This window comes from Rhinolophus sinicus, linkage group LG09, assembly GCF_036562045.2.
Source record: "Rhinolophus sinicus isolate RSC01 linkage group LG09, ASM3656204v1, whole genome shotgun sequence".
Lineage (NCBI taxonomy): Eukaryota > Metazoa > Chordata > Mammalia > Chiroptera > Rhinolophidae > Rhinolophus > Rhinolophus sinicus.
In genome coordinates this window covers 70417085-70438960 of record NC_133758.1, presented here as the reverse complement: position 1 = coordinate 70438960, position 21876 = coordinate 70417085, and the positions used below count along the sequence as shown (strand labels likewise).

The 21876-nt window shown below is 40.4% G+C and overlaps 1 protein-coding gene across 4 annotated transcripts in view; it reads right to left on the bottom strand.

Moving 5' to 3' along the window:
- RELN (reelin) overlaps positions 1–21876 on the bottom strand; it is a 502053-nt gene that overhangs the window by 89096 nt on the left and 391081 nt on the right. For all 4 annotated transcript variants that reach the window (XM_074340625.1, XM_074340624.1, XM_074340623.1 and 1 more), the window contains exons 29-36: positions 15933–16090; positions 14387–14594; positions 13120–13196; positions 7028–7186; positions 6655–6843; positions 5864–6137; positions 3280–3420; positions 2997–3174 (exon numbers count right to left, since the gene is read on the bottom strand). In XM_074340625.1, the coding sequence (XP_074196726.1) occupies positions 2997–3174; positions 3280–3420; positions 5864–6137; positions 6655–6843; positions 7028–7186; positions 13120–13196; positions 14387–14594; positions 15933–16090 (1384 nt within the window). The remainder of the gene's footprint in view (positions 1–2996; positions 3175–3279; positions 3421–5863; positions 6138–6654; positions 6844–7027; positions 7187–13119; positions 13197–14386; positions 14595–15932; positions 16091–21876) is intronic.

Here is a 21876-nt window from a genome sequence, read left to right as displayed (position 1 = left end):
GGTAGCATTACATATCTACAGGCCTTTAAAAAATAGCCTCCTTTGATCATAGTGTGCTGTGAGAGGAGCAATGAGAAACAGGTGGAAAAGGTGCCAAGTGCTCCTGCTGGAAGCTGGGAACTAACAGGCAACTTCTTCAGGGTTCCAAGGAGTCTTTGGAACTTCCTACAGCTTTGCACACTCTGCTCTGACATCCTCAGGAGGCTCTCCTTCAGGCTGCCACAACCCCCTCCAGCTGGTCAAGTTAAGTAAGTCATAACTAAGCCTCTTCGTGCCTAGGCTATAACCGCTCATGCAGAGAAGCTGAGGAAGGAGGAGGACGATCACATTCACTTTAGTCATTTTTCCTGCTAATTAACTATTTCTGGTTGCCTGGGATTTAGAGCTCCATAGCTTATTTTCTCCATGTGTACACAGGACGGTAGTGATAGCTGATAAAATAGAATTTTACTATGCAAGTGTCCCAAGGTCCCAACGGGCCTTTTGGTTCCTCAGCTGTGACTTCTGAATGAAGTGACTCTTTGGTGGTGGAGGGCTGAGTGGATGCTGCCAACCAATTTCGTAATTATCAATGAACAAATACCAGATACCAAATTTAATTTTAGTTAGGCAAAGCAAATTCTCCCTCTTCTTCATTATATTTGGTGTAGAGCACGTTCCTCAATAGCTGAAAAAATTTTAAATAGAACTAATTTCATAATAGCAACCATATACTGAGTGTCTACAACATGCTGTGTTCTAAAATTGACACCACACATTTAAAGCACCTGGCATTCCTAAAGGGGAAGATATTATTATCTTCCTGTTGCAGAGAAGAAAACTGTCACTCAGAGGGACAGTAACCTGATGAAGATTACACAGTTTATAAGTGGTGATGGCAGGATTTGAACCCACACATGTCAGGTTCTGAAACTTATCCTCCATCCTTTATAAGATACCAGCATTTTGTTTATTAAATCATCTTTTGGTTTTGGGAGGAGAAATCCAGATAGTGTTAAATTTAGAATTTGAGAATTTGATATTGTAGGAGAAAGCAACTGCATTTAAACCCATCGCTGAACTTCACAAAGCATAGATCTAAACTTCCAGAATTGGAGGTTATCATGTAACAGCCTTATATTTCCAGTCTTTGTTTTTCTTTTATCCTAATAACTCACTGCCCTGCTCAGTCCATAACACCTAATCAATGCCTGTTTTTCACGTCCCAATGTCTTTATATGCTCCTCATACACTTACAAGTACTAAGCCGTGGATGTGTTTACAGCTGGATGCCACGTGGAAGGTGAGGCTATGGGAAAAGGTGGTTTCCTCAGCTTTGAGGCAGGTAGTTACAGGTCCAGTTACTAAACATCCCTTGCTCACATCAAGATAAATGAACATGATTACTCTTCCCTCTTGGTTATGGAATGTAAGTATAAGTGGTTCCATAGAAGGACCCATTTTCTTGTAGGAGCGATTGTGTTGAAAGTGGGCATGATCTGTAGTATGAAAGTATCTTTCTTTTATATTTGCAATATTTGTTTATAGTTCAGCATTTGATATTGATAGGTACATGATGAATCTGTCAAGCACTGATTCTGTACACAGTCTAGTTCATAGAGACATGTTTCTTTTCTCGTTCTTTTTCTAAGTTCAGTAATTCATTGTGCTAAATGTGAGGAATTCTTCTGCATCCAGCGAGCTATTTTAACAGCTGATAGCACTCCTAAATCTATAAACATTACAAGGAGATTATCATTTTCTTTTTCATGAAAGAATGCCTTCCGAGGTCAAACTACAACCTACTGGATGGCATATGCTGAGCCCTCTCTACATCTTGCAGAGCTGATAGATAATATGGGTAATGTTATAATGCTTGGCTGCTCTTGCATTTGGATGGCTAAAGGGAAAATAGAAAAGACTGTGTGTCTACTTCCTTTATAAGATCTAGGGACCAGATTAATTCTACTGCTTAAAAATTTACCAGGTCAGATATCTGAATCATGAAAAGTCACAGGGCTTCTCCTTTTTGATCTTGTCAATTGCTTCAAATGGATATGAAGTGGGCTAGTGGTAATGACAGCTAAAGCCTAAGACAAAATACACACACACACACACACACACACACACACACACACACACACACAGTAGTTTCCACTCTGAAATGTTCTACCTCAATTTCTTCAGTTCCTCATAACGTTTAGGGACTTGTAAATCTCTCAGACCCCTAAGTGGTTTTTCTTCATCATCCAAAATTTGAGAAGAATTCTAAATTCAAACAAGGATTATAGGCGGCACTATCAACTATCATTGGAAAAGTTCCAGGGTGTCTAATTTTCTAAGTTAGGTGTTAATCACTAAAGTTGTACAGAAACGCATGCAGAATTTTGTTAAAGATTTCATTTGCACACTTAGATGAGCTGATTGGTCCATGCTGAGAGAGACAGGACATAGCATGTATTCACATATGAAGGCGTGCCAGCTTAGCTCAGAGTTTCACACAATTGCTTGGTATCTCTTCTAACCAGACATCTAGGTTGAAATAAAAAATATACTAACAATGTTTGAGAATGCTATCTAACTTGTCTTAAACGTTTGGTTTTCTTAAAGTTACCAAATGATTCTATTGGCAGGAGGAAAAGAAAAAAAAAGAAAGGAAAAAGCAGAGACCTTTTATAAAACCATTTAAAAAATATTGCAAGTTAAATATTTAATGACACATAAAATGCTGTATTCTAGGAGTCAAGATTCTAGAAATTGCAGATGTACAATTTTAAATCTATAATTCAAGCAGAAAGTAAAGAAGTCTGATGACCAACGTGGAGGAAAAATGTTATGGTGAAGTGATCCTAAAAGTGCGCTGAATAGGAGAAGAAACATGGTTTGGACTAGAAGACAATAACTGCTATGTATAAAATAATACATCGTCTGAACAGATTCAGAAATGCATCCGTGTGGAGCAGTGAGTGAAGAAAGGAATTTCACTAGTCGTATAGAGAAGTAGAATCTTATCTGACCCCTTTGAAAATGAGAGATGTTCCAGATTTGATGGTTTCACCATTCAGATTCCCCCTCTCTGCGCCATACACTTCAGGCCAAAGGTCGGGATGTAAGTTCCCGTTGAAATCATCTTTAAGAATCGAGGGCAGAGGGATGACAGGAACACAGTAGGCTCCACCAAAACCCCGGTCACATCTAAAGAAAAAACGAGTGCAGAAAAGGTATGATTTGTTCTGAGTTTGAGAAGCCAGTTTTATGTTTGCATTCCCCCAAAAAGAAACTGCCAGTTTATTAACTTACACACAGCGTCCAGCGTCACAAATCCCTCGTCCTGAGCACATCCAAGGGCACCCTGAGGCCAGCACAACATTATCAATAGCCCAGGAGTCACCTCCCACAGTGTAGTTGGCCTGAATCCACCTGAACCGCGTCCTGGGAGATCTAACCAAAGAAAACACACTTGGTTTGACAAGCAACCTTGAAAGCTCGAGAACATTTCTTTTCATTCTCTTTTTGCTTTAAAGTGCCCTCCTCCAGGTTCCAGTTACCTCTTCTTTAAGACGCTTGATTATTGTACCAAGTATTGGATGCTGTTTCCTCTTACCCCACACACCGGAGAGTAAAAAACATGCTTTTTCAATATTTCACCATTTCTTTCTTACAAGAATCTCTGAACACCAGTGAGATAGGAAAATTATTTTGAACTATTGTCTGGACTACACGCAGAATTTTAGTCTTGGCTGTCAGGCTTTCATTGCTCTTCAGTACTGGAAAGAGACTGGGGATGGTAAACAGAGGGGAGGCTGGACTCTCACGAAGTGCTTGCCCTGAGGTTCCTGTTCTGCTGTCGTACAGGGTTGCCGAGATAGTAAATGGAAGCCCCATTGAACTTGTGCGTCCATTCTGGTCCCTAAAGGTGAAGACTGAATAACATGAGGCACTCCCGTATCTCATGTCTGCAATCAGTTATTGGGAATATATGTCAGGAGAGCACGTCATCCATACAAGCAGCCTTACCAAACAGCAGCAGCTGTCCCTCATTTAGGAAGAGATTATGTAGCAAAAGTGCCTCAGTCATGTATTTGGAATGTGGGCCACCTTCTACTCGAAGTAGGATTTCAATGCTAACACTTCAAGTGCTATTATTTCCCCGACATAAGTTCTCCTTCAATGAAACACAGCTGCCAGCATGGTGGACCTAACATGGAAATCTAATCACGTCACCACTCTGCTTAATACCCTTCAAATGGTTCCCCCTGCCCCTGCCCCACACACACACACAAGGGTAAGGCCGAACTGCTTACGATGACATACACAATCCCTTCACCATCATGCTTCCCTTGCCTTATCTTCCCCTATTTCTTGCTTCATAATTATATTCTGACAGCACCAAATCCTGGAATTTCCCCATGAACTCATGCTTTTTCTGGTCTCTGGGATTTTGTTTTGGCCTCAACAGCACGAATGCCCTCTTCGCTTGGGCAAGTTCTATTCACTTATAGGACTCAGCTCAGACATTAGCTCCTTCTGGAAGCTCCCTCTGTGCCCCCCAGACTGAGTTAGGTAGTATCCCCCTGTTTCAATAGTAGCCCTGATTATTACCTCTGTTATCATTTTATATCAGAAATAATTGCTTAGATGTCTGTCATCCTAAATAATATATTGGGATCCTGGTGTCAGCTTATTTGTTTCATATAAAGAGTTCTAAAACACGATAGATAGTCAATAAATGTTTGTTGAATAAAAACAAATCGAATAAATGAGCTACAAGGAAGCATTCTTCACAGTTCTGGGGATGCACAGGAAACGATTTTAGGTTACATACTAAGATACTTTGGTTTCCTGCATTTTCTTCTGCCACTTGGTTGTGCATCTCTGATTTAGACGTGAACCAGGAAAACGGAAACCACTGGAAGTATTTGACGCAGAGAAACACAAGGAACTAGATGCATAGTTAGTGGCAGAGCTGAGACGTCAACAGAGAGGAAACCAGAGTGTGGCAAAGTCAGGAAGCCACGGCAAGTCCAAAGCTGGACAGACACAGCGGGGACATACTGCCGCTGATGCTCACAGGCCAGGGTCACATGAAGGGCCATCTGGGAGGAGCTAGAGCTACTGAAGTTGCCCAAGATACACATGAGGCAGAGGGGAGGGGGAGGAACACCCTGCTTTATCTCTATTTCCACCCTCCGATCTCTCCTCGGTGTCTAAATCAGGAAGCCAGCCGATACAGCAGGCTGGCAAAGCAGCCTGCAGAGGCTGACCTGCCTGCAATGCAGAACAGAGCAGTGGAGGGGTGAGGTGGGGATCTGGGGGAGCAGTCCTGGAGGGCACAATCTCTTACCAGCCCCCACAGTATACCTTCGTTTCTAGAAACATCCTACAATATCCAAGTGCCTAAACCACAAAAGTGGGAGCCTGCTGTAAGCCCTAATACAACTCTTGAATATGATCTGAAATGCTGGCAAGGGGAGGAAAATGTAAAACAATATGAGCATTCCAAAAGAACCAATCTTTTATTCTTACCGTGGTGCTGAGAGTAAAACAAAACAAAACAACAACTGAGGCTACTCTTCTATGTGTGATGAATTCACATACTGCCTAATGCAAATAAATAATAGTCTGGTTATTGGAAGATACTGATATCTGGTGGGCAGACTTTATGTTGCTAAAGCACAGAAAAGTTCAGCCTTGTAAAAAGTTCAGAGATCCTAACCACATTTAAAAACTGCAACCCAAAGCACGTTGCGCTTTTTTCCCCTGGCACATTCTGTGCATAATTATCATGAGAAAGTAATAGAATTGCCAAGTGGAATCACAATTATTTTCAAATTAGGTGACAGAAACCTAAAGTTCTGACATGTAGCCAAGTGACAATTCTCACATTGTGGAGAGTGGGAGGTAGACAGTGACCCGCTTCCAGTTCTGGAATCTTTCCGAGGTGTAAATGGAACTTTCTGTGTAGTGCAGACAGCCAATGGTTGGAGGGACACACTCTTCAGTGAGGAGATGCCAGTCCCTGCCATTGTTCAGAGAATACTGGAGCTGCACGCTGTGGAAGTTACCAAAGGGCTTGCTACAGCCCATGCTCATTTCGAACTGCAGGAAGGTCGATGCTGTCACGTGAAAGTCCCAGGTCTCAGCATAACGAGGTTTTCCTACAAAAAGAGAAAGGTTTAATGGTAGCATGTAATTGTGCTCTCTTTCCTTATCGGGCAGTTGTGTTCATCATGGACACTTTCACTAGCAAACAAAAATCTTGTCTCATCTTTAGTACCTTACGTGTGCTTTGACTTTTCGTCTCATGGTAGGCATTTTTATTTGGTTAGCATAGACTTGGAAATATGGAAGGTTGCTAACTTAAAAAACTTTACCTTGAGAAGGGTTAATATAGAGTCTTAAGTCTATAATTCTGAAAATTATGAAACATGGGAATGACTTCAAATAGATATTTTTGCTCTTCTTTTAAGAACTCTCAGTCATCTTATACCTACTCTGTATAAGACAATTCCAACGAAACCTGTCTGTGCACACCAAGTCATATCAGAGGACAACACAACTTTTATTTTTCACTTATGCATACAGTTATGCTTTTCAGAATCTCTTCTTGGGTTGTGGTTAATTTAGTGCTCTAGCTAATTAAATATTCTCCCTTTATCTGGTGAAAACATATACCTATGTTTTCAGTGAATGTCAGAGCTGTATCCATCGAGAGACAGTCGGTGTCCACTTGACCTCCTTGGATTCGATACCAGTTGGCTTGCAAATCTAGAGAGCCATCAAATTTGTCTTGAAACCCAGTTTGAGAGCTGTCATTCATTCCTATAAGGACATCATCTAAGGCCCACTGGGCAGAATGCTTCCCTGAAATCAGATGAATACAGGTCGTTAGAGAAAGGTTCATTTGGTAGAATACCTTTATGACCATGATTTTAAATTAAATTGTCTAGAAATTGACAGCAAATTAAGATACATACAATAAAATGTGGCTTTAACTATCTGACCTAAACTGTCCCTAAGCAGGACAGTTGGGGGAGCAGTAACTTGCCATGTTGGGGTTGCCACCATCGGAAAGCCGTTGCCAGTGTCTTTGCCTCCCGTGGCAAGTCAATGGAAATGATCTGTGGTTCCAGAAATGACATGAAGTCCAACTCTCGAAGTAAATGCCAGAGAATTCCATTGTCATTTGAATACTGAACAACAAGCCCTGAGTTAAGAGATATAAATCCAGTTACTTAGACAGCTTTCCTAGAGGCTAAAAAGGCAATGAACAGTATTTTTTAAATGGCAAGACTGCAGCAGAAACTCCAAATTGCGGCGCATAGAACGAGGGCACATTCATCTAACTTCCAAGGAATGAATTAGTAGACCTGAAGGCTCATCAATTTCTTGACAGTTTCTAATGCACCAGCTCCCAGTAAATGGGGAAAAAAATACATAAGCTCTTTTAAAGACCACTTAGCTTTGTATGAGCAGTGAGTAGTTTGGTAAAGGGGACATAAAAATCCACTCCAGATTACCTATTTGAATTTTAGATTCTGTCCTGAATATGATGAAGTCTCACATCATTATTATATACTCAGAAGAAATATCTCAATCTCCCCAGCACAAAATCAAGTAGTGCTTTTTTCTGCAGAAGCACCAAACACTAAACAAGGCCCATCTTGGAATTCTATTAAGTAGAAGGTCGCTTTACTGGCACGTCACACTTTGTCACACCTTGGGCACTGAAGCTTTCACGAAGCTAAATTATTAAATAGCAAAGCGGAAAAGCTCACTTCCCTCCGATGTTAGTTCAGCCTTCCTTTCTCTGTGTCACCCTTTCCCCATCTACCCAATGTCCCTGTGCCTGTCACCAAAGTGATGGGATTTAGGGACCTGCACATGAATATTTAAGAGACCTCATGTGCTCTCCCTGTTAGTTCTCCCAGAAACAGTTTTATTTTTAAAAAGTACACAGGGAAAGGGGAATGTTGAATGCAAACGAAAAATTGCTAATTATGAAATAGTAGGTACCAATAGGAGATATATATCTATATATATACATGTTTTGTTTTGATGGGAGGGGCAGGGGCCTTTGTTGGCATATACCTAATTGCCTATCCCATAACTCTTCCTAAGACTGTTACTGTACATTCATAATTATGACTGCAGATACTAAACTATTTTCTGAGTATTTACAGCAATTGTCTTCAGTAAAGCTATGTTTGTTATATTACCTTTATTATATTCTAACCCTTTTGGAAAATTTTAAATTATTCATGGTACATACAATAATTTTAAATTTCCCATTAACTGATCAGAATATCCCAATCCCTTTGTTTTGCTGCACAACAAAGAGTTTACTAAGGTCAAGTTTAAAAAAAATATTATGAGAAAAATATAAAGAAAGCCTTTTTTTTATTATTAAATTTATTGGGGTGACAATTGTTAGTAAAATTACATAGATTTCAGGTGCACAATTCTGTATTACATCATCTATAAATCCTATTGTGTGTTCATCACCCAGAGACAGTGCTCCTTCCATCACCATATATTTGATCCCCCTTACCCTCATCTCCCACCCCCCACCCCCCACCCCCCTTACCCTCTGGCAACCACTAAACTATTGTCTGTGTCTATGAGTTTCTGTAAGAAAGCCTTTTAAAGCTAATCGATTAACACATGGAATTGTGGTCACCACGTATAACAAGGTATGATGTCAGGAACAACAATGACTAAAAATATGCAAAACAATGAGAAATCTCAGGAGAATTAATCCTACCATATTTAAAATAGAATAAATCATCGTTTTTTAATGAGGATAAAAGTAGCTCAAAGAATAGGAACCCTCTGGGGAGATAGTATGCTGTGCACAGGTGTAGAGAGGGGCAGTTAGTGCTTCAGTGGGTGAGGTGAGAACCATGTCTTGGAAACGTGAGTCACACCAAAGGTTATGAAGACAATTGTAAGGCAAGCTGTTTCAAATATTTATTCCAGTCAACTTGATGAGCATCTGGCAAAACTCTATTTTCCAATCCTTCATGTTTGCTCAAAATATGTCCTATGGCTTTTTAAGGAGATTTTGGGTGGCTGAGAGAACAAACACTTTAAAATTTAGTTTTACTTGTGGCTATTAATCTGGGTGAATATGGTTTACATTTAATAAGATGAGAGAGAGAGAGAGAGAGAGAGAGAGAGAGAGAGAGAGAGAGAGAGAGAGAGAGAATGAACATGAATACTTTAGATAGGTATATCTGGGGTGACTTATTCAGGAGGTAGATTATAGTACCAGAAATGAAGCATCCTGAGACTAAATTCTCACTGGCTGGTCCTTTCTAGTACCTTCTACTCAAGTATGGTCCAAGGACCAGCACTTGCATCACCTGGGAACAGGCCCTATCTGTGTTGGTTTTAAAACATGTCCACAAATTCTTTGATGCTCCTCCCTTCAAAAAGTTGAGCTTAATTCTCCTCTGTTTGAGTGCAGCTGGATTTAGTAACTTGCTTCTAATAAATAGAATATGGTAGGATTGACAGTGTGGGACTTTTGAGACTAGCCCATAAAAGGCATTGCACTTTCTTCCTCGTTCTCTGTGATGGATCTCTGGTTGTGAGTAAAACCAGCCGACAGGTAGGAAGGACACTCAAGCAGCCTAGGGACAGGTCCACATAGTGAGATACTGAGGCCTCTGGCCAACAGCCACGTAAGTGAGCCATCTTAGAAATAGATCCTCCAGCCCTGGCTGAGTCTTCTGCTCACCACACGCCCCCTCCCCCTTCCAGCCTTTGCCAACCTCTGAGAGTCCCTGGGCCAGAACCACCCAGCTAAGCTGCTGCTCACTCAATTCCTGACTCACAGCAGGTGGAAGATAACAAATGTTTGTTGCTTTCAGTCACTCAGCTTTGGAGTAATTTGTTATACAGAATACCACCCCAGTCCTTCTGAATCAGAATCTGCATTTTAAGAAGACTCCGAAGGGATTCAGATGGACATTAAAATATGAGGAGTACAGCTGAAGAGGTCCATACTCCATTTGGTTTCTGCTTGTTGCCTTTCTCCTTATTACTTTTTCCAGGAGAGTCATGTATGCCTTCAGGAAACAACTAAGTCTGCAGAGATGAGGACCCCAATTCCAAAGGACAGTGAAGGAATGCCTCCCAGAAAAGGACGGAAGAGCAAATAAATGAAATAATGGAAAAGAGCAATATCCATATTTTGTATCAATTGCTGAGCCTCATTAGCTGTGGGATCTAACACACTGCACATCTGAATAAACCAAGCCATTTTAGCTCATCTCCTGAGTGTTTAAGGCATGTAAAACATTTTTCTTTTTAAATTACAACTCCATCTGCATTTTGCCCAGTCTTATTGAAAATAGCCCAATTTTGATTTTAATTCCAAATATGTAAATTGAGGCTTCAGCTTGGGTAAGTAAAAAAATCTTTACTTTCATCACTGGAAAAGATTTGTTCAAGGATTTAGGCAGATTTACATTTTAACAACCAGTTTTCAATAAAAGGCAAAGAAATGCCTGTGGGATGTGAATTACATGGACAGCAGTGAGTTCAAGAAAATGGCTCAAGAGAAGTTGAGAAAAAGTTACTTGTGCTTAAAGGGATTCTAAGGGAATTTGTCCTGAAGGGCAGATAACAGCAATTGTAGTCAATTGTAGGTTAAGTACAGAGCAGAGAGCCTCCTATCTATGAAAAGTGGATGTTTCCTACTATGCTTTGGTCAGAGGTTTTGTTTGTTTGTTTGTTTGTAGTTTATACACAAATAGAGGCACGGATTTGTAAGTTTCAGAAGAGTCATGTACACAACTGCTACACTCTCCCAACCACAAACGATTTTAAAATAGTCACTTTATTACAAGGGTGAAAGAAAACCTTAAAATGTTCCACCTTCCCAATCAGAAAACAAGTCCCTGAGGACAGGACCCTGCCTTCTTATGCACTCCTTCAAGTTCCTGTCTGCGTGGCAAAGCATGTGCTCAAGAGATATTCGTTTGTTTTGAACTTCACACTGTTTCTGTAGGTGAGCTCATAAAAACTTAGAGTATGTGGCTGCCTGGCCTAAAAGCCGTCAGTAGGTTTCCCAGCACATGCCTCAGGCCCCTAACTCCTTGCCATGGCAGCTAGATTCTGCCTGCTCCTTCCTTCAGATCACTTCCCACCCTGTAGGAGCTCCAAGCCACACTGTCCTTCTTTCTGTTCCTCCAACACCAGTTCTTTTCAAGGCCTTTGCTGTTCTTCTCTGTGGAAAACTTTCTCTGAGCTGTGCTGGCCCTTCTCATCCTTTAGATTCCAATTTAAATGTCACTTCCTCAAATGTAACTGGCTGTATGCGACGTCAGAGGGGTGGTAGATAGGGGGAAGGGGTTATCACTGAGTGAGGGATATAAATGATAAATGTCTAACTATCACATTGTTCTGTACACCTGAAACTAATTTAAAAAAAAGTCACTTCCTCAGTGCACCTCCCCCCCCACCAGTCTATCTAAGTCAACATTTCCCCCTGCATAAGTTTACTTTCCATCTCATCAGCTTATTTCCATCTATCCCATCAATCTAACAGCTTACTTATTTCTTTTCTTGTTTATTTTCTGACCCCTCTCACTAGAAGGTACGTGCCCTAAGGGCAGGGGCTTAGTCCGCTGTAGGCATTAGAGCCACAGTGGTTCTTCCCCTGCTGGCACATGGTGCTTTGCATTTCTTGTCCCCTTCACCACACTCTCTCTTTCTGTCTGCCACATGGCTGGCAGCATCCAGAATCTACCCAGCAGCTGCTTCATTATCCTGGGTTCTGGAATGAGACCTTCAGAATACCCACAGTGAAAATGTAGCACAAAGGAGCAATCTTTTTTTTTTTTCCATGTTAACCCACTGAGGTTGGAGGGCTGTTTGTTACTGCAGCATCACCTAGCTCGTCGTGGTGGATGCATCTGAGATTTGAAGACACTGTATCTGCAGCCCACTAGAACCGTGTATGGCTTACAGCAGGTTCTTAATAAGCGTTTGTTGATGTTCGGGAACACAAAATGGTCTATAATGTTTCTAGACTGCTGCTCCCGTAAATGGATGATATGGATAACCACTAGACTAATCGTACTGGGATACTCAGAAAAAGTCATGAAAACTTTCAGGAAGTGCTGATCCGGCCAAGGGCATGCAGAATGGATGAAGAGAGCTACCAGTGGCTCTACCGACTGAAAGGTACTGCTTAAGCCAATATGTTTTCCACAGTCACGCCTTTTGCAGGACGTTTATCAGATCAAGGTTTGGAGGAGGACCCATCAGAGAAGCCCATGGAGTTTGTGCTAGGAGCCAACTCACATTCAGGCCCCCTTAAAAAATCCCATTGTATCTGTGGAGCCCATGAAGGCCACTTGTATGCTTCAAACCTTTTGCATTTCTTTCAGAACTGAATCACTGAGGCAGAAGATGGTATGGATGCCCAGAGAGAGTGGTCTGTGCAAGGAAACTGGCAGTACTGCATGGTGGTTAAGGCACAGGCTCTGGAGCCAGTGTCAATAGTCTGAATCCCTGTCATCCACTCACTAACTGCATGCTCTTGGCTAACTTACTTGACCTCCTTGTGTCTCAGCTTCTGCATCTGTAAAATGGGCCTATTTTAGTACCTATGGCAAAGAGGTATGATGAAGATGAAATGAATTAACACAGATAAAACACCTGGAACAGTGTCTTACATATAATAACTACTCAATGATGTTAATGTTCATTATTACCAAGAACTTTTCCTTCAACCCAAGGATTTTACTACCCCCACAATGTCTATCGGCTGGAGGGAGAGTTTGATTTGCATTCGACAGTGCCCTATGCAAACATGTTTCTAGTCGTAGCACTGAATGTAAAACTCTCTGCTCTTGTTTTCTCCCCGTAGAAAGTTATAAAGCAGCAGGTTCCCTAAAACAAATGTGCTCTGAGCCAGAGCAGACATGCTGTTTCTCAGGTTTAAGGATCCGGATGAGAAATCTTAGGGATCATGGCTTCATGCCGCTACCCATCCAATGATGGAGGAGAGAAGAAGGAATGACTTAGGGTAGTGGATCACTTGGCAAAATCCTGGCCCAACTTTGGAAGAAAAAGGACGAACCTGCTAATAGTAACTGTAATTTCTATGGAAATAGAGCAGCTTACCTTCATTTCTAGCTCTTGGTTTAATGCAGGTAATCCCTGAAGTTTTGCTTCCAATTTGTACATAAAATTGAATGAGTCTGGAAAAAAAAACACACACAAAAAACAATTTGGTTTACTTGCAAATAGGTGAGTTCAGAAAAGATTTAACCTTCTGTATTTTGACACATTAAAAAAAATCCTGTAATTCTTAAGTATTATTTTTAAACAGGGTCTGTAACCAGCAGAAACAAGGTAGATTATATAGTAAGTTAATTCTGTAACCATTTAAAAAAAGTTAATTAATATGACATTAATTTTATTCTGTAATAATGATCTAAACAAACAAAAGGAAAAAATTTAGCCCCATTTCACTGTGACAGTGTGATATAATTTGATGAAATCATTGAAATAGGAATTCCTTAAATCAAGATAATACTATTCTTGGAAACTCAAGATGAGAAAAAATCTAACATTAAGAAGTTGAATTCTACATTTGTTTAGGGCCAGATAATGACCTGTATTACTGAGTTAGACTAAGATGGTTTAAATTTTCACAACTGACACTCACTCAGTGTGATGTAAATTAAGCCTCAGTCCTCAGTAAACCAACCGAAAGAGCCTAGACAGACAGGCTTCTAGGTGGAGGACTCAGAGGAAGAGGAAAGAGACTGAAAGCAGAAACTATGATGCAGAATCCCAGATTTTAGTGAAGATAAGGTCCAAAAGTTTCAAATATTTCTTCACTTTCCTTTCTTTCAATTCCCTGATAATTTAATTGATAAATAAAAGCACAGTGTTTCTTTAGGTGTGCTGCTATTTCATTTGACCTTAAAACCAAGCAGTTACTGATTTTACCAGTAGGTGTCAGTGTAAGTACTTTAAATTTCTGGAGCAGTTTTCAATAAGCAAATACAAACAAACTTAGATCAATGGGGATGCATCATTTTTGGACACAGAATTTAAAGTGAAAAAAATCTTTGGTTTACTTGGCATATATTAAAAATAATACCAAACAGTCTTCATAAGAACGCAGAACTTTAGAAAACCAACATTAGAGCTACAACCCTAGGTGATGACTGTATTCTGATTAATAAATTGTGGTACAAATTTTGTAGAAATTACCTATTTTATTACCGAGTTAAAGGTAGGCTTCATTTTTGCAAGTCAGAATCTACACATAAAAACATTACTATGTAAACCCTCAATAATGGAACAGAGGTTTCAGGTTAAGAGCACAGGGTGCGGGAAATACGACGCTCATGGGGAAGGACACTGATTAACTACCTACCTGATGCTCCTGGTGTCCAGAGGGACCGTCCTTGCCTCCCTTTTCCCGGGGCCATTGAAGTAGAGAGATTTGCCGTCGTTCAGCGTTCCGCAGCCGGTTCCAACCTGACCTCCAGTTATCTTGTACCACAGAGGGCTGAGCTTGCCCTCAAACCTATCGAACATCTCACTGTGATTAGGCACATTAGACACACAGGTTCCTTGTGCGGCTTTCCAGAAAAGAAATAGAGAGGGGAGAAGCTTTGTTGAAACCATTACACATTAGAAGGTACATTCTGCGCATGGGCAAAAGAGGCATTTCACAGGTGTTGGGGGAAAGAAACCACATGAAAATTTGTGTCTCAAATTGACTGCTGCAATATAGCCATCACTATCATCATCAAAAACATTATTCCGTCTCTACAATTTTTAATTAATTGATTAATTAAATGTATTGGGATGACAATTTTTTAATTAATTAAATGTATTGGGGTGACAATGGTTAGTAAAGTTACATAGGTTTCAAGGGTACAATTTTCTTATTTTTTAATAGGGAGACATTGGGAATGACACATTTCCATGGCTCTTGCTACTCAGAGGAGTTTTACAAACTGAGAAATAGATTTTGTCCACAATAAAATCTGTCTGTTTGTTGTCCTTCTATTAGAGGATCAATAAGGGGAGTTAATCCCAGTTTTTAAAAAAACACTCTGAAACCATGAGTGACAGCACTGTCCACAGAAGGCCTGTGATGACATCTGTTTGTCTTTGGTCACGCTCCAGAGAAGGGCACAGCACTGAAAAAACTGGGAAGGATCCTTTTGAAGTTGCCTCCAGGAAAAATTCTAAAAAACATTTTGAAGCTTATAATATTTTCTCTTTAATTTTACTCTTTAACCTCAGCTCCCTTTTTATTTTTGCTTATGGCAACATTCAAGGGTGACTGTGGTCAGAAAAGACTTCTCTTGTAAAGTTCTCCTTGGCAGTCTTGGATTGATCATTTCATAAGTTGATTTTTACTTTAAGTGTAAAAAATTACATTTCTTTTAAAAAGCAATGTAAAGAGCACAGGGAGTTCCTGTAGCCAAGTGGTTACAAGCTTGGGCTTGGGTTTTAGAATGACTACAAGGGTTGGAAGCCTCGCTCCTGCAACATTGAGGTGTGTGACCCTGGCAGAGTTACTAAGCTCTCTGTGCTTCAGTTTCCTCAACTGTAAAAAGGGACAATAACAAAACTATGGCACTGGGTTATTGTTAGCATTAAATGAGATGAAATAAAAGGCACTTACTAGAGTGCCTAGCATGAAGTAGGGACTCAAGCAATGTTAATTATTATTATTACTAATAAAAATTTATGTTGTCATGTTTTTTTTTTCCTTAGGCAGCTCAACACTACAAAAAATTTAGCACCTTATGGGCCTGGGTTGCAAATTCCTATAGTTAGAAATTAAAGAAGAACAAATGCATAACTGATTTCCTTGGAAGAAATCACATGAATATAGTAACTAGACATACATGTTTTACAAACAAACAAACAAACCATCAGACATGTCTGAGGTGAGCCCTTACCGGTGTACCCTAGGTCACAGAAACACACCCCTGAAACACAATCCCCATGGCCACTGCAGTAACCGGGACAAGGCTCAGATATGTACACTCCGTCTAAACCAAAGGGAGCCACGTTCTTCTGTGAGCTGCTCTCCTGGATCCACCGGAATCTGGTCTTGCTGTTGGGAAAAACAACACGTTTCTCATACCAACATTTCATAGCAAAACACTGAAATACAGAACCGTGCAGAAAAAGTCAAGAGAGATTTAATATCTATTTGAAAGTCATGTCCACGTGGTTGGACACTTAACTTTCATAAGGTGTCTCACTCAGACCTTTCTCAGAACTTCTTGTTTTTTTCTTCATCATAAATGTTTCTATATCAGGAGAATACCAGGCACAGAAGACTTTTGATGGCCAGAAACACAAGAAAGGTTTTTACCTGTGTATTTTAAGAGGCTATTTGGGAATTTTGAGCCCACAAAATAGAATGTTCTTCACTAGGACATATAAGGGAACTCCGGCTATTTGCCACTGGCATGATCCTGGCAGGGAAGGGTTAACTTTGTACTAACAGTTCTATTCCCACCTGTTTCCTTCCTCTTCACAATTCATCTTCAAATCTCCAAGACGCTCATTCTATGAACTCTTAACCACCAGCTGGGCTGCCAGTGAACACTGGTAACTGCCAATGAACAAAAGAGGGACCTGGTCCCAGGGCTTCAAAACCCTGGAACCAAAGAGGGCTGGGCTGCTGCCCAATCCTTCTCCCCCCACAATAACAATGTGGAGGCCGCCAAACTAAAACTTGTCTCAGTTGCTTTCCAAGCTTTTTGGTCCTTTCAATACATCTCTTTACTTTTAAAAAATATGGAAACCCATACACATCTATAATTTCATACCAGGAAAATGCTTTGCTTCCTAGTTCTACTGACATCAAAGAGGGAAGATGGATTAGGCTATCTAGATTTCAATTAATTTTGTTGCCAATATTTATAGACTTTGGAGTGAATCCAGTTTCTTAGTAAACAAGGGTAAAGACTCTCAAAGATTAATGAAGATTGTCAAAGATAACTGTAGACAAAGACAGTTCCTTCTCTACTTTATTATTGTAAAAATAATATGGCTGTATTAGAACTCATTTTTTTCTGGCTCTTCAAATAGCTTTGGTAATTTGGCAACACTGAACTACAACTCGTTTATCCTCATTACTTTAAGTTCCTTACTTTTGGCAAATTTGCAAAATGTTACCAATAGTGTTGTTTACTAGGAGTAAAAGTGTTCAGAGACTAATCGTCTATTAATGCAAATCTTAACACATTCTTCAGTGTGTTAAGAGGAAGGTAAACACATTTTAAAATTTTTTTGGAGCTCATTCAAAATATATTGGTCTTATTTTATAAGGCAAAAGACAATTGAATTAAAATATTAGAAAAGCAAAGCAAAAGCAGGAAAATAAAAAAGGAAATCCAGTTACAGAATCATGGACCTTGGGAAAATTCCTCCCATTGGGGTTGTAGTGTTAGTTAGCCTGTAAACATATTTTTACTCTCAAAGGAAGTAAACTGAATTGATGAACAGTAACTTTTGCTAATTGCTCTTAAGAAAGATGGTAAGGCCTCTGTGTCCATTCCAAATTACAGGCTGCATAGCTATAATAAAAGAGGCAAACATGCCAATTCCCTGATATAAATCCTATTTGATTAGAAGTCATGCTTGCTTTTTCTTTTTATGTTTCTATAATATAATCATGGATTCACAACTTCTGTTTCATGAAAAGTAAAAAAAAAAAAAAAAAAGAGGTAAGAACAACTTCTTTTCTCCACCTAAGCTCTCCCACCTGGGCAAGATGACTGCCCCACTTCACAGAAGGAGCAAACCCAGACTGAGGCCCAGATGCAGTTGGAAGGTTGAAGAATCCTACCTTTAGGGAGAACTGTAGAAGTTCTGGTAACTTGATAGCGGATGGAGGGCAAGTGAAGGCCTTTGATGCATGTCTGATTCTGGGGGTCCTGAATTTTCATTATAATAATAAAAGAATCAAGGTCTGGTCTGGCTAGAGACTAGAGGCACCGCTGTTTGTAGACCCTAAGGGTGCTATAGAGCCAAGAAGCAGAATGTGCTGCTAGGTATTTGAGAAGGAAAAGACCTCAAGAGCTCAATACTCAGGAATCCATATTTAAATAAAGAAAAACCAAAACAAAACATGATGAGTGATCATTCGGTTAATAGGGTGAGTCCAGGACATGGTAAATCATAGCTGCGAGTCTAGCTGGAAAGCTATATTTCAGAGTGAAAGGGCAAGAGATAGTACCTCGTTTCCTCCTTTTAATACTTGCTAGTTGGGTTTTAGTTGGAAGGTGCAAATCAAAGCAACAGAGGTTCACTGATCGCAACGTAAGTCAAGCTTTGCTGCGTCTCCCTCTCTCCTAGTTATACCTGGTTCCTGAGCCTACTGCCACTCTGTTCTCTCAGGAGCGCAGTCTGGGAATTGAGTACAAGTAAGTTAGCAGCCCCTGGGTTGCTGGAATAGGAGCAAGAACTCTAAGCATTTACTAAAAGACAATCAGAGAGAAATCATCAGAAGATGGGAGGAAATAAGTTGGTCAAACTTAAGCTAGTAAGAAAGTCTAGATTCTACATAGTTTGTTTTTTTTAAAATAGAGGAGACACAGCTTTGAAATTATTAATGTATGTGTACGCACGTGCTATTCGTGTCTTTTCAGGGACACAAGGCAGACTGCAGAACAATGATTTCTTGCTAAACAGCACTGAAAACATACTTTAAAAAGGGAAGGTCTTTAGTGTAGCTAATCATCTATTGCTGGTCCTTATTCCTCATTCAACATCCCTTCATTCAACCAGCATTTGCCAAGTGCCCACAACATGCCAGGCAGTGCTGGGGCTAGGCACACGATGGGGGCAGATATCCTATGTGGTTCCTGCCTCATGTAGCTCTCAGTCGAGTGAGGAGACACACTTAATCAAAACCCTGCACACACAAAAAATGTAAGTGTGCAAATGCTGACAACTACCCCACTAAGCAGGACACAGAGCTACGAGAATGTGTAACAGAGGTCTTTGACTGATGGTCAGGAATGAGGTGAAGGAAGTGATGATTGAGGAAGAGACAGAACTTAGTCTCATGCAGTTTTATTAGAAATCTCCATAGTGTGGTCTGACTATGCAGATCATTGAACAAAACATGCCCTTTGTCCTGCACGTCTCAGATAAGGAAGCGGCAGAAGATGAGACCCTATCTCTGTCCCCTTCCCCAATTACCTTTGTTTGGAGGATGCCTGAGTGACCGCAACAATTGGTTTCTACACCAACCCCTTCCTTCTACCACCACACTTCAGAGAGGTGTTGCATTTGTCTCTCAAACCAGGAAGGCTCCTGTGTATCTGTTTGTCTTGTGCAGAGGTGCACAGGTGATGGGTGGTCATGGAAGGGGCATTCTGCAGATGACAAAGCAACTGTATTTCTGGCCCTCCCCAGAGATACTAACTTTTTGCATTCTGCACAGGGAACCTAGAGCAGGCTGCATGGCATACTGTATGGTTGGGGTTGCTGCAGAGAGTCAGCAGGAGTGCCCCAGCATGCATTTACCACCTTCGATGTCTACTTCTGTAGGCAAGAGCCATGAGAATTAATATGAGCAAAAGCTGCTCCTTTGAGAAAATCAGCTTAGAATTATTTGTGAAAGAGCAATGTTCTAGTAACTATTATAAGCATGTTGCCTTGTGGCAAAATAGCTCCAAATTTTGACAATTTTCACACTTAGAATCTTCTGCTTTCCAACACTATATTTGGAGATATCTGAGTTGAACATATTGCAGAAGGAACAACAACAGCTCATTTACTTGGGTTAAAGTAGAAACATATTTACTATTCTTTAGCAGAGAACTCTTCGTGACAAATGCCATCAACCAACAAGCTGGATGGTGTTCAAATTAACCAGGAAGCTGGATTCTAATGCAGAACATGTCTTCTTCCAAAAGCTGACGTCCAAGAAAATATTGATACATTGGGAGCCTGAAAAGACTGATATTAAGGACAACCTTCTCTTATTTCTCGTGGCTTTACCAATTGGGTTATTCCCCTCAACATCAAACAGACTGCAGTTTCAGATGGCACGCTTTCCTATCTGGCTGTGGGGACTCAACCAGATTTGTGTCCCTTGGCTCCTGATTCTGTTGATGACTTTCACAGGAATGTCTGCCAGCACCCTGATATTCCAGTCATTGCGGCAAAGATGCACCACCTGGTGGTCCCAGCTTCACGGCAGGCGGTGCCTGTCGATTTGAAAGAGCCACGGTTGGGTCACAGTTTCAGAAAAACATGGGAAGAGGCAGGCAGTGGTGGAGGTGAGCAGTGACTACAAGGGCTGCAGGGTGACATGCACAGCTTGAGATGGGTACGAAGCAGGATGTGATGGCGATCTAGCTACAAACGAAGGTAGGTTCTTATGGAAAAGGAAAGGTGTCGTAGAGGGTGAAGCCTAGCGAGTAGAACCAACAGTTGGGAAGAACGATTGGTTAGGAAGCAGACTGTCTTAATCAAGGGAACTTTCTTGTCCTGGACATGGTTTGTGGGAGAGGGAGTCCCTAGTAACAAGTGTCTTGCTGGCTTTCAGGATTCCTACAGTTCAGTGGCTGCTATGTGCTTCTCATTTTTTACTTAAAAAATTTTTTTTGGGGGGAGTGTCTACTGTGGTTATCCTGTCATTATCTCACCATTACATGTTGAATATGGGTGGAGTAGAAACTTGTCTTTTTTGTTTCTAGGTCTATGGATTAAGAGGAGCCACATCCAGGGAGCCCATCCACATCATGTACATCGTGAAATCAGCGGCCTAGTGCCTGATGATGTGATGGAAAGTTTGTTCACCAAAGTCTGTGGTGTCTAAGTTTTTGAGGGACACACATCTCAGTAACGAGGGAGGCAGAGAACACAACCAGATGATGCACAGCAAATTTGACGATCAATTAGATGAAAGATTCACAAACAGAATGGTCCCTAAGAGCTTTATGAAAAAGCCACAGCTATAGATTGCTAAGCTTTTACCATGTATAAGTCAGGATGAGAGAAGTTGTGCTGTGGTAACAAACACCAACCTCAGTGGCTTAATCCAACAAACGTTTATTTCTTGCTTATGCTAAATGTCCAATGTAAGTTGGTAAGAAAGCCTACTTCTTGTGGACACTCAGGGACCCAGACTAATATAAGCTTCATTTTAAAACATGCTTTCATGGCAAAATGCACATAGGCTCTTAAAGTCACGTTTCATTTCCATTTCATTAGGGCATGTCAAACTTTAAAGGGTGTGGGGAAAGCATATTCTACAATATTCTAGGAAGGAAGCAAGCTAGAAATATTGCTGAATAGCACTAATGAGTATCCCAACCATATAATCAGTTACGGCCTCAGAAAGCAGTACAAATACACTTATTGTATCATCTCACTTCCATGCCTTGACTGAGTCACAATTCAATGTTATGTTCTAGGATTCAATGAAGAAGTGTCTATTTGAAGAATGTTTCTTTATCATTCATAAAATGATAGTGTTAAAAATACTGATCTCTGTGTTGTCTATTCTATCTGGCATAAGGACTACATATTTACATTTATTCTAGAATACTGAACATGGAAAAAAGTGTGTATGTTTTCTTTCTTTTTGCCCAACAATGAGAACTAAATGACCCTGTATTTTCCCCCTTTGTTCTAGCTGCCAGGAAACTAAGAGTTAAATTTCTTGCCCTTATTAATGAAACTGACTCACTTCAAGTTCTTGATTCATTTACCTCATTCCTTTGGTCAATTGATTTTTAACCCTTGTACTGTTTTAATATTTATTTTAATGGTCACATAAAGGAATCTTTTATATTGCAAGATATCTCAAATTGACTATACAGGGAGGCATTAATTTATTAAAAATCTATATAAAGTGCAAGTCTGATATAA